We start from the raw sequence: 11,661 nt of genomic DNA on the forward strand, positions 1-11,661 counted from the left end.
CGGGACAGCACAGGGGCCCTGTAGGATGGCACCAGTGGCTCTGCTCAGCACCATGGAACCCAGGCCCAGGCCCAGGCCCAGTCCCCTCCCCAAACCCCCAGGTCAGCAGAGCCCAACAAGAGGGAAGAGGACACAGGGATTGAAGGCATTTATTCATAAGAAGACTCGGAGTCCTTTGGGGGAGTCTATTAGTTACAAGCTCTATGGAAGCTCTCGTCCATGGGAACAGCCGAGGGGCCGGGTACCCCCACGCATGGGTGGGGGGCTGGCCTCACCCTGGGCACACTTGAGAGAGCAGCATGGGCAGTTTAGGGGCAGAGGGAGCTTCACTGCCTGCCACCCACCCTGGCCCGGGTCCCACATCCCTCTAGGTTTAAAGTGCAGCTGGGTGGGGGGCAGAATTGGGGAGCTAAAGAGCCAAGGTCACCAGGAGTCACCCACAGGGGCCACCCTGTCCTGGAGCTCCTAGAGGCTCAGCCAGCGTCCACTTGGGTCCTGATTGGACCCTCTGGTGAGGGAGACCACTCCCACCCTCTAACCTCTTCTCTGAGGGGCCTGGAGCCTGGGGGCGGGCGGTAGGAGGCACTGCAGTCTCTACAAGAGAGGGACACTCTTCTTTGGTGATGATCTGGAGGCTCGTTCCCAACCCAGGGCCCAGGAAGGGGCTCCACCACTGTCCCCAGCACCGGCGACCCAAGGAAACCAGATCAAGGCCCAGAGAGCCTGGCCCCAGCTCTGGGGCCCCGAGTCAGCAGGGTCCTGCCCTGCCTGACTTCCAAACCACTCCACTGGGTTGAGGGCACTTTGTGCCCAGGGCAGATGCTTCCCCGGAGATGGGAGGTCCAGGGAAGGCCTTTAGGGAAACTTGTGGGGGCTGGAGCGTCTCACTCCTGCCAACGGTCTTCCTAGCCTAGTCCTCCTGCCAGGCGGACACTGGCATGCTGCCACCCTTAGTTCGGGGCCCCCGGCTGCACCATCCCACCCCACCCCGGGGATCCTGCCCCACCAGGGGCTGTGCGGGCCTTGGCCCGTGCCCACCATCTTGGAAGGCCTCACTCACTCCTCAGCAGCTTGGCCGACTTCCTCCCCCTCCCAAGGACACATCTCTATAAGGCAGAAAGGAAAGACTGCCCCCCCTTCCAAAAAGAGCCCTGAAGACTTCTACTTCCTCCCCCCACTCTTCAATATATTAAACTGTGAAGCTTGGCTCCAACTCCTCCCCTTGAGATCTCCATGGCGACCAGATGGCATTCCAAGTCCAAGTCTGAATCCAAGCTCATCCAGTGCCGGGAACCCGCCTCTCCCTGCTCTTCCCCAGAGGGTGAGACCCAACATTCCACAGGGGGCGAGAGGGGAGGAAGAGCGAGGGCCTCAGTCCTCAGCCCCCTCTTCTTCAACATGGGGGCCCCCTGGAGTCTCCTGGGGCTCGGGGCTCTGCCCACCAGGCTGGGGGTGGGGGTGGGCGCCTGGCAGGGAGCCCTGCCCCTCCTCGGCCTGCACGTAGACATTCAGCCCCTCGTGGCTGGGCTCCTTGCCACAGGCCTGGCAGCTGCAGTGCAGGATCTTCTCCACCAGCTTGTCCACCCTGGGCATTACCTCATGGCCAGGGCACTCCAAGGTCACCTGGGGTGGGCAGGAAGAAGGGAAAGATTGTCCTCAGGCCTGGGGCAGGTGGGGAGGCCCCAGAAGTAACACGTGGGGTCCCCTGCTTAGCTCCGGGGGGCCCCACGGGCTGGAGGAACTCAGCACTGCAGGAGCTGCCCGACTGGCTCCTCACAGCCAGCCCTGCCCCTTGTGCACACACTCCCACAGCAGCCACAGGGCGCCCCGGGCAGTGCAGCGTCACTTGCCCCTGCTTAACCCTCCGCAAGTGTCCCCCCACTCCCATGACACTTCAGGCTGACTGAAGCTGGTTCCTCACCCTGGACCTAGTGCCACTCCCCCCAACTCTGCTCCTGGTCTGCCTCAGGGACTTTGCTCATGCTGTTCCCTCTGCTTGGAAGGTTCTTCCCAACCCATCCCCATACCTCTTGCCCCAAACTCTGCCCAGTTCACTTCTGGGCAACCTTTGAGTCTGAACTTGGATATCCCTTCCAAAAAGGAGCCCCTCCCAAGCCACCAGCCCAGCTGAGGAGCCCCCTGGGGGAGCCCCATTAGCATCCTGCCTTCCCCTGCCCCCATGGTCACACTTCTAACTGCCTTCTTTCTTCACTTTTCTCTCCCTTGTTCCTTTCACAGAGCACTTACTCCATGCCAGCCCTGGGGACACAAGAACAGACATGTCTGATCTCTCAAAGAAGCCAGCTGGCCACAGTCACCCAAATGGGTTCGGGAGGCTGCAGTTGCAACAGATGGACAAATAGAGGCCCATAGTGTGCTAAGAGCCAACAGCACAGGCATCTGACCCAAACAGCAAAGAGAAATGATGCTTGAGCCAAGAGCAAAAGAATGAATGGGGGGATGCAAGCAGGGGAAAGAATATGTGCAAAGGCCCTGGGGTGGAAGGGCTGAGCAGGTGGAAAGGGCTGAAAGGAGGCAGGCTGGTGTCAGCTGTCAAACTAGTAAGGACAGCAGAAGGCAAGAAGCTGGAAAAGCCAGTGCACCAGGCCACCCAGGAGCTTGTGGGCAGGGCTGAGGTGTTAGGAAGCCTTTGAAAGAATTTCAGTCCAAAAGTGACATCCGAAAGGAGCTTCCAAAAGATCCTTGTCCTGCACCAATCAGTGTCAGGCTTTCGACCCATCCCACGTCCCTCCAGCACAAGCCCTGCACCCCGCACACACATGAGGAGACCTGACTGAGTTCTCGTGGACACCTGCGGCAGCGCAGGGGCCAGCACAGGGCCGGGGGTGCTGTACTCACGATCTCCCACATGGTCTGGGCCGGCATGCAGGAGTCACAGTGCACCAGGGACTCTGTGGACTGCGGGAAGGTGTTGGGGACGCTGTAGCTGAAACACTGTCCTAGGCACGCCCTGTGGGAGGAGAGGTCGCCATGCTGTGTCACCGGGGGAGCAGGGCTGGGCCACCCCAGGGGCCCCCACATGCCATCCCTCTGCCCCACCTGTTCTGGATGGACTTAGCCTCGCAGCCGCTGTGGCCCACGATCTGAGTGATGTTCTTGGCTTCACACCAGGCACTCTTGTCCGGGAACAGCGCCAGCTTGTTGATGGGTGGGGGGGCAGCCAGCAGCATGGCAGGGAGGATGGCCCCCACCAGGACCCGGAGCATCATGCCTGTGGCCTCCAGAGCCCTGGAACTGAGCACAGGGGGCGGGTGAGGCACAGCAGGGCCCACAAGTCTGGGCTGGGGGCCCGGGGGAGGTCACAAATGTGGACTATGGGATCTGACCCCTGTGTTTCAAGCCAGCCCTCCGCCCACTAAGCAAGGACAGCTTTGGACAGGGCATTTCTCCACTCTCAGCCTCAAAAATGGAGCTGTTGGGGTTGGGGTATAGCTTACTGAGAAAGCACTTGCCTAGCATACATAAAGCCCCAGGTTTGATTCTCAGCACAGGTTAAAAAATACACACACGCGCGCGCGCGCGCGCGCGCGCACGCGCGCGCACACGGCTGTAAATAGCACTGCATCACATGGGTGTAGAAAGATTAAACCGGTGCTAAATGAGCCTGGAAAAACAGGGACACTCCAAATAGCTTACATTTTTGTTTTGTTTGTATTCCTGTGGCATCTGTTTGTTTGCTTTGTTTTGGAGGTTGAATCCAGAGCCTTCCACATGTCAGGCACGGACTCTACCACTGAGCTACATCTCCAGCCTGTTTTGTTTTGTTTTGTTTTCAGTGCTGGGGATCGAATCCAGGGCCTTTGCACTGAGCTTCATTCCCAGTCCTTTTTTAAGTTTTGAGACAAGGTCTTACTAAGTTGCCCAGGCTGGACTCCAATTTGTGATCCTCCTGCCTCGGCCTCCCAGTGTGCTGAGATTACAGGTGTGCACCACCATGCCAGCTGTCAATCACTTTTGTAACTCACTATGTAGCCCAGAGCAAGTTACTGTTTATCTCTGCACCTTGGTCTCTGCACGGCAGAGGATCCTTCAATGACCAAACAAGGCATGAAGTGTTCAAGTGCATGTGAAGAGTTGAGCAACATCCTCCAGGGTCAATCAATTGTTTGAGCAGTGCTTGAGGGCTGCCTCCCCCTCCACCCCGGGCACCATGTCTCCTCCAAAGCCACTGTCATGTCAGGAATCTGATGCAGTGGAATCTAAACTTAACCTTCATCTCGTGGTGAATTCTGCCATCCCCACCAGACGGATTTCTTTCTAGGATGCTCCACCAGAGCCTCGAGCCCAGTAGGGGTCTATATACACCTTTACCCTCAGCCCCATCTAAACCCTGGGTCAGCAAAAGACAAAGTCAGGTATCAATCCCCCCTGCAATAGAAAAGCAGGGCGCTAAAATACCAGAATCTACCAGAAGATGGCGCTGCAGGACAGTCTGTGTCTAAAGGCTTTGCTCACAGGCGGTTCCCCCTTCCCCTTTTGTAGATTTCACCCACTTTCCTACTTCAAAAGAGTGAAAGGGGGCTTCAGAGATACTCAGAAATAAGGTAAGTGCTTGAAAGGGGAGTCCCCAACCCTCTGAGTCAGGACACAGGAGAAAGGGTACTGGACACATCTGTTGTGTGACCCTGGAAACTCAGGCCTCTGTCCCCATCTGTAAGGAGTGAGGCGACCTGGGCAAACAGTTGCGGAACCTGACAATGCTCCAGAATTCCCTGGGGATTTGTGGGGTGAAAACTCCTGTGATACTGGGGGACTGAACCCAGGGCCTTTGCAGTGAGCTACATCCCCACCCCATGACCCCCACCTTGGGGTTTTTTGTTTTTGTGTTGTTTTGTTTTATTTTCCATCTTTTAAACCAGGATCTTTCTAAGTTTCCCAGGCTAGGTTTCAACATTCAATCTTCCTGCCTCAGCCTCCCAGAGTGCTGGGATTTCAGGAGTGGGCCAACATCCCCAGCTCTATTTCAGCATTTTTACCGAGCTTCCCAAGGTGGTTCTAACAGAGCCATCAGAACTATTCCAGTTGACAGTGTGGGACTCTGGGTATCAGGATGGTTTCAGGAGGGGTCAGGGTGAGGCTGACTCAGGCTTGAGGAGTCAAGGGCAGGTCCCACTCGTCCCACCAAAGCCCAGCACCTAGGTGGGGATGGCCTAGGACCAGGCAGCGCATGCAGAACAGCCCTACCTGGGCCACCTTCTGCAGAAAGGAGGTGGTGGTGGCAGAGGCAGGGACTTTGTAAACTGTCCAGGGAGGGGCAGTGGCCAGGCATCGGGCCTGCTCCAGAGGGGAGACCTGGGTGGGCTAGCGGAGCTGGGCTTCAGGGAGTGCACGGCCACCAGCAGGGCAGAGAGACACCATCCTGAAGTCCCCTGGGCTCCCGCCCTCTCCCTGCAGAGGCCTCGGCTCACTGGAGATGACCCTGTCCCCGGCCCCCCGAAGGAAGGGGAGCAGCTGGAGGGGAGGTCAGATGTCCTGCCCCCACCCCAGAGGCATTCTTGCCCTGATCCAGACTCACACCCACACATTTCCGGTCTCACTTAAGATCCAGGGCGAAGCCCATATTTTCAGTACAACCACATCCCAGCTTTAAAACAGAATGGACTGGTTCCTAACTGGCAGTGTGACTGCTCTGCAACAAGTATGGCATCCAGAAGGCTAAGAGGCCCCTGCCCTCCGCCCCACCCGCTCCCGAGGGACAGGTCAGCTGGGTTAGGGAGGTGATAGGGGGCTGGGAATGGTGCCAAGGTCGCTGTAGGATTTGAGATTGAGGCTGGGGCTGGAATGAAAGTAGCCTGGAGAGGGGCAGTAGTTAGCAGAGTGAAGTTTGGAAGAAGCTGAAGAGAAATGAGATAAACTGAGGCAGAAGGCCACCTCCCTATCTTCCTCCCTCTCCAGTGCCCAGTGGACTGTCTGTCATAAGGGTCCCTGTCAGAACTGACCTTCCTCCACCCAAAGCACAGCACCTGTCTCAGAGAAGGACCCAGCACCAGGGAGCCCCCCACTGAGGCCAGCCCTCACCTACAGGGCCGTTCGGGAAAGGCCAGCTGCAGCGGTGGCAGCAAGGGTTCCGGAGCCCTCACGCACATGGGCAGGACACACCCACCTCCTGGCTTCTCTCCCTGCCCTGCCCTGCCCAGCCCGGAAGGACACACACTGCCCCCACCAGTGAATAGGATCTTTGCCAGCAGGTTTTATTTTTTGTTGTTGTTGGTGGTGGTGGTGGTGGTAGTGTATGCTTTTTTGGTTTTTTTAACTAGCAACTCTGCTTTTTTTTTTGAGCAGCAGTCAGACCTTCCTTCCTGAGCCCAGAGAGCCTCACCCAGATTCTCAACCCTTCCTCCCCGCCCTGAAGGTCACACAGCAAGTCATGGAACTCCCGGAGTGCCAGCGTAGGAAGGGGAGTCGGGGATCTCCCAGGCCAACAGCCCAGGCTCTCCCCAGGCAGAGATCTCACAAGGCCCCCCAGTAGATCAGGCAGAGCCAGGCCCTGCCCTGGGCCACTCTGTCCCCTGCAGGTGGACGCCCCTTTCAGGGTGGCCCTTAGTAATGCATGGCCTTTAGAAGGGTGGGAGAGAAGACACCTATGGAACAGCAGGGGGCCTGGGGCTGCAGCTCTGCACCCTCCTACTTAGGAGGCCAGGGCCCAGTGGGGAGGTCTGGGGCTTGGGTGAAGGGGAAGCTGTTGTTTTGAGCGGGGACAGCCAGAGATGGGTGTGCAGAGGGCCTTCCTTCTGCGTTGAATGCAGGATGGCAGTAGTTACTGGTGGTGGGTAGGAGGGGAGCGCCAGGGTGAGCCCCTGCATGAGAAAGGCCCTGAGAAGGACTGTAGCTGCCAGCCCAGCCCGCACACCCTCCCCTGCCCTAGCGGGAGGAAGAGCTGGTCCTAACTGCAGGCTCTGTTGCTGTCCTGAGTGCTTCTCCTGGTGTTAATCATCTTGGTCCTTACAGTAACCCTGTGGGATGGATACTATTTTTTTTTTTTTTTGGTACCGGGGATTGAACTCGGGTCCTTGCGCTTGCGCAACAGGCGATGAAACCACTGAGCTAAATCCCCGGCCCAAAAGGATATTTTTTTTTTTTTTTGTACCAGGGATCGAACTCAAGACCTTGTGCTTTTGAGGCAGGAGCTGGAGCCACTGAGCTAAATCCCCAGCCCTTGGATACTATTATTGCCCCAATGCACAGATGAAGAAATGGAGGCACCGAGAGCCTGAGATCTGCCGAAGTTTACACAATTACTCAACGGAAGAACTGAGCTTCAACTCTGAGCAGTAGCAGGTGCGCCAGCAGTTACGCTTGCACATGATAGCGTCTCGGAAGAGAAAGAAGCAAGAAAGAGAGGAAGAGACACATGCAGGGAGTGGACGGATGGAATCTGGGGCAGGGAGAGGCCTGGGCTCCTGCGCTGCCCTCTTGCTCCTCTTAGCACCCTGCTGTTCCCAGCTGCCCAGGCTGGAACTGGGGAGCACCATGATCACAGACTGAGTCCTACTCCCAGCTCCCCACAGACGGGCATGTGGCCGCCAAAGACCCTGGCTGCTTGGAGTCTCAATAGAGACATGAAGCTGTCCCTTCCCCACAGGGCTGCTGGGTAAGTGGGTGCCTTCCTGCCACACTCACCTACGCATTCACTCCCAGGTCCACGCCAATTCCTTAAAGGCCTCCTGAAACTTATTTTTCACACAGCAAGGAAGTCCCCAAGGGGTGACACTGGTGACCCAGTTTTGGCACCATGGAAACTGAGGCACGGGTAAAGAAGTAACCAGCCGATGTCTCCTACTGTGGGAAGAGGGCAGTGAGCAGACAGCAGATGGGCCTGGATGGCTTCCCAGGGGCACTTTTGTTAAGAAAGTGCCTCAGGGAGGTGGGACAGCAAGAACACAGGCCGAAAGCTTTGGGGCCAGGCCTCTGGGGCCACTCCACACCTACCAGAACCCAGCAGCTTCTCTAAGGCGCTTGTCAGGAATGCAGATGCCCAGGCCAGCAAATTACCGGGAGAGAGGCACGCTTCTCCCTCCCCAACACCAGCCCCGGCCTCTGTAACCTCCCTTGGGAACTCTTCCCACATCTGCCCCATCTGACTCCAAGGACGCTTGATGGGCTCAGCTTCTGGGTTCCAGAGGATCCCACACCCTAAATACAGGGTTGTGACTTCTTGTTCAACCCCCATCCCCTACCTCTGCCTCTTTTCCTGTCCCCCACTACCCCGACAAACATACCACAGGCCCTGGTCCAAATCTTAGCCACCTGAACCTTTCTGTGCCTCAGTTCCCTATCTGCAAAGCAGGAATGGTGCTAAGACCCATCCCACGGGAGCAGCTGTGAGAATTAAACTGAATGGTAGAAAACTCCAGAGAGCCACTGTGAGCCCTGGGTTGGTGTCACCCTGGGCCTCTTCTGCCCTCTGCCTCTCCCTCCAGATCTTGGATTCATCCTGAGAATTTCTCAGTCTGGGGCTGCATCTGCCCCAGTGAAACAGGATTTAGGAGACACCTTGAGGTGAAACTCAATAAAAGAGGATGGGGTCAGGGATTTAGCTCAGTGGTTCCTCCACCTGCCTCAAAAGCTCGAGGTCGGGAGTTCGATCTCCAGTACCAAAATTAAATAAATAAATAAATAAATAAAAGGATGGCTGGGAAGGGTTTTATAGCTGGTGAGTACCACCTTCACTTGCCCATCTGTGTGGATCCACCCACTCTGGGCCCAGACAGACAGGGTCCCCAAGAGCACAGCCCTCTCCAGCTCCAACTTCAGAAAGCAGGCTCTGCCTGGGCACTGGCTATGCATGTGGCCCGGGCAGAGGGTGTGGCGCTTGTGGCCGCTGCCCTAGGCCTGGGGATCAGTAGGGTGGGGCAGCCCTCCAGGTCTTGTAGTAAGTACAGCGACTTCCTTCAACAGTACAAGGGAAAAATGTTGCTCTGGGTGGGGCCAAGGTGGTGACAGGCCCTTGACCTGGTCAGCCCGGCAGGGTTTCCTGGGCCCTATGGGGTCCCAGAATGAGTTTTTGCTGAAGTTCATCCATTGGGTCCCTGGGGGTAGGGCTGTGCAGTTGTTACAGACCAAGTCTCTGACTATTCGATTCACCTCCCTATGCTTTTCCCACTTGCCACCTGCCGAATGAGTAGTGTGGCCTGGAAACGTCTAAGGGAGCAGGTTCCCTTGGGAAGAGTCTGGCTCCAGCATGTTGCTCGAGGGCACAGTGCTTCCATGACCGTCTCACCACAGGGTAGCTTCCTTCCTTTCCCCTTCCCTTTCCCTCCCTCCCTCCCTTCCTTCCTTCCACGACGGGAGGCTCTGGGTCGGCCCAGCATGAGCCAGCTGTCCACCGAGCAGGCACACAGGCCCAGCCTCATACTCCAGAGGCCTGCCCACCTCTGCCAGGTTGCTCCACCTTCCAGCCCTGGCTATCTCCATGCCCATCCCCAACCACACCCTGGCCCTCCTCCGGCAGACCCTCCTCCCAAAGACCCAAAACAGTCTCCAAAACAAATCCATGCTAATGAGCTGCTGCAAGGCCCAGCACATCTGCTCAGCAGAAGTCCCCTGCAGACCTCACCCACAGCTCTGCCCGCCCCAGCAGCCTCAGACCCTTGGGGTTACAGGAAGGAGCTCAACTCAGTCTGAAATTTCACTTTAAAATGATGAGGCCACATCGCTGGCTAATAATGCAGAGCACTTACTCCCTTGTCCTCCTTCCAGCACACAGGCCCAGGAGAGAGGTCTGGCTTGCAGGGGTGGGTGGAGAGGGGTAGGGGTCACCAAGGAAACACTCCAGTCTCCATTCTTCTTGGCCCCAACTCAATGCAAACCACGCCCAAGCAGCCCCAGCATCTGGGGGAGTCTCGGGAGGCTGGCGGCTTGGACAGTAACAAAGGGTGAGGGGTTCCTTGTTGACAAGTTACTTCCCCACCCCATCCTACCTCAGCAGGCTGTTTTCCGGGATTACTCCTCACAAACTGGTGGCCTCCAGCTGGGTAGGGGCCTCCGAAAGCCTGGAAATGCTGGCCAATTCCAGGCGACGCCAAGGCAGGCAGCCCCAGCCCCTAGACTTCGGCTTATAAAAGATCAGAATCGCTCAGCCCTGGAAGCAGGCCCGGCGGGCAGGTGGCCCGACACGAGGCCCAGTAGTGCAGAAGGCCTGGGGCAGGGGTGGGGGGTAGAACTGTTAAAGAGCTGAGTCCCCCAAAATACTGGCTCTCCCTGCCCTGGCCTCAGTTCCAGGGGCATCATAGGGGCCAGGCCCACCGGCAGGCGGGAGGCAGAGGGAGAGTTGTGCGTCTTTTATCGAGTCTAGGAAACTATCCACGAACCCGGCTGGGGACCTGAGGGACCTACACTGGCGACCGTCGGGATCCGAAGGTGGGGGATAGGGGCGCAAAGCCGACTCTCAAAGGGACAGCGCGGAGAGGCGAGAGAGAGCATGAAGGCAGTCACAGGCTCAGAGAGATTGAAAACGGAGGCAGAACGGGGAAGCAGACATGGGGACAGCACCAGAGAAGGTGCGGGACGGAAACGGAACGATGGAGCGACAGACACAGGATGGGGAGACAGAAGCCAAGAGCCAGGCGCAGGGCGGCAGGGTGGCAGCGCGTTCGCGGGCAGCGAGGCCCGCCCGGCTCTGCTCTCGCCGCGGAGCGCATCTCCTCCGCCTTCTCTGCGGGCCGCGGAAACTCCTGCCGAGGATCGGAACCCCGGGGGCGAGACGCAGCGGTGCCCCCGCCACCCCGTGCCGCGCCCACGTCCCCAGCGCCCGGGCTCCGAGTCGCCTGCCGGGCCGCTGGGCTCCGGGTCCCGGCGGCGGTGAGGTCTTACGGTGCCGCGGCCGCCGACGCGCGGGGGGCGCAGCTCGCGGAGGGGCGCGGCGGCCGTAGTCCGCGGCAGCCCGGCGCCCGCGTGCCGAGCCGGGCGGGACTTACCGGGCGCGGCTGCGGCGGGGATCGCGGCGCCCCGCCGGGTCCTCGGAGCTGGGCGCGGGCCGCGGGGTCGCAGGCGCCCCGGCGGGCTGGGCGAGGCGGCCGGCAGGGCTGGCGGCGGCCCCGCGAGGCACGGCTGGGCTGCGCTCGCGCCGTCTGCGGCCCGGGCGGGCGCGCGGTGCTGGGGAGCGGCGGGCAGCGGCTCCGACGTCAGGGTGTCTCCGCTCCAAATAGGGAGCGAGGGCGGGGGCAGCGAGAGGAGGGACGCGCGAGAGAGCGGGCGGCGCGCAGGAGGGGCCGCGGCCCCGGCCCCTCTCCCCGCCCGCCCGCGGCCCAAGAGCGCCCGGCCCGACCTCGGCGCGGCCCGACGGCGCGGTGCAGAGGCCGGGACGTCTGGGCGGCGCCGGGGACTCGGACAGCAAGCCGCGCGCCCCGCCCGTTCTCCGGTGCCCTTCCCGGGTCTCTGTGCGCTTCGACTTCTCTTCCCCTGCCTGGCTTTTTCCGAGACAGGGTTCTCAGGCCATGCCAGGCCTTGGGGTGACAAAGACAGAGGTGTCTGCCTTGTGGGAACTGAGCGTTGCTGTCTCGCTCTCAGAGTGTAGAGCTCCAGCCCACCGAGCTGGCCCTGGACCCCATCCCCACCCCCCGGTCCTGGGCGCGCCCTTGCTACCCAACTCCTGCCCGGCCAGAAGGCCCAGTTTGGGCCAGTGCTGTTTGTACCTAGTGT

The 11,661-nt window shown here is 59.3% G+C and overlaps 1 protein-coding gene across 2 annotated transcripts; it reads right to left on the reverse strand.

The window, feature by feature from the left end:
- Positions 1 to 131: 131 nt before the first annotated feature.
- Positions 132 to 11,159, reverse strand: Nbl1 (NBL1, DAN family BMP antagonist). Of its 2 annotated transcripts, XM_087215689.1 has the most exons (5): positions 9,475 to 9,901; positions 3,348 to 3,349; positions 3,061 to 3,255; positions 2,860 to 2,971; positions 132 to 1,623 (listed from the first exon to the last, which is right to left on the reverse strand). In XM_087215689.1, the coding sequence occupies exons 1-5, from the start codon at positions 9,544 to 9,546 to the stop codon at positions 1,372 to 1,374; spliced, it is 633 nt and encodes a 210-aa protein (XP_087071815.1). In that variant the 5' UTR covers positions 9,547 to 9,901; the 3' UTR covers positions 132 to 1,371. The 2 variants fall into 2 exon arrangements, with proteins under 2 accessions (XP_087071815.1, XP_087071814.1); XM_087215688.1 differs by lacking the exons at positions 3,348 to 3,349; positions 9,475 to 9,901 and adding an exon at positions 10,938 to 11,159.
- Positions 11,160 to 11,661: the final 502 nt, after the last annotated feature.

This window comes from Heterocephalus glaber, unplaced genomic scaffold, assembly GCF_053883595.1.
Source record: "Heterocephalus glaber isolate CG9 unplaced genomic scaffold, H.glaber_assembly_v1.0 deba00001452, whole genome shotgun sequence".
In the NCBI taxonomy this organism is placed as follows: domain Eukaryota; kingdom Metazoa; phylum Chordata; class Mammalia; order Rodentia; family Bathyergidae; genus Heterocephalus; species Heterocephalus glaber.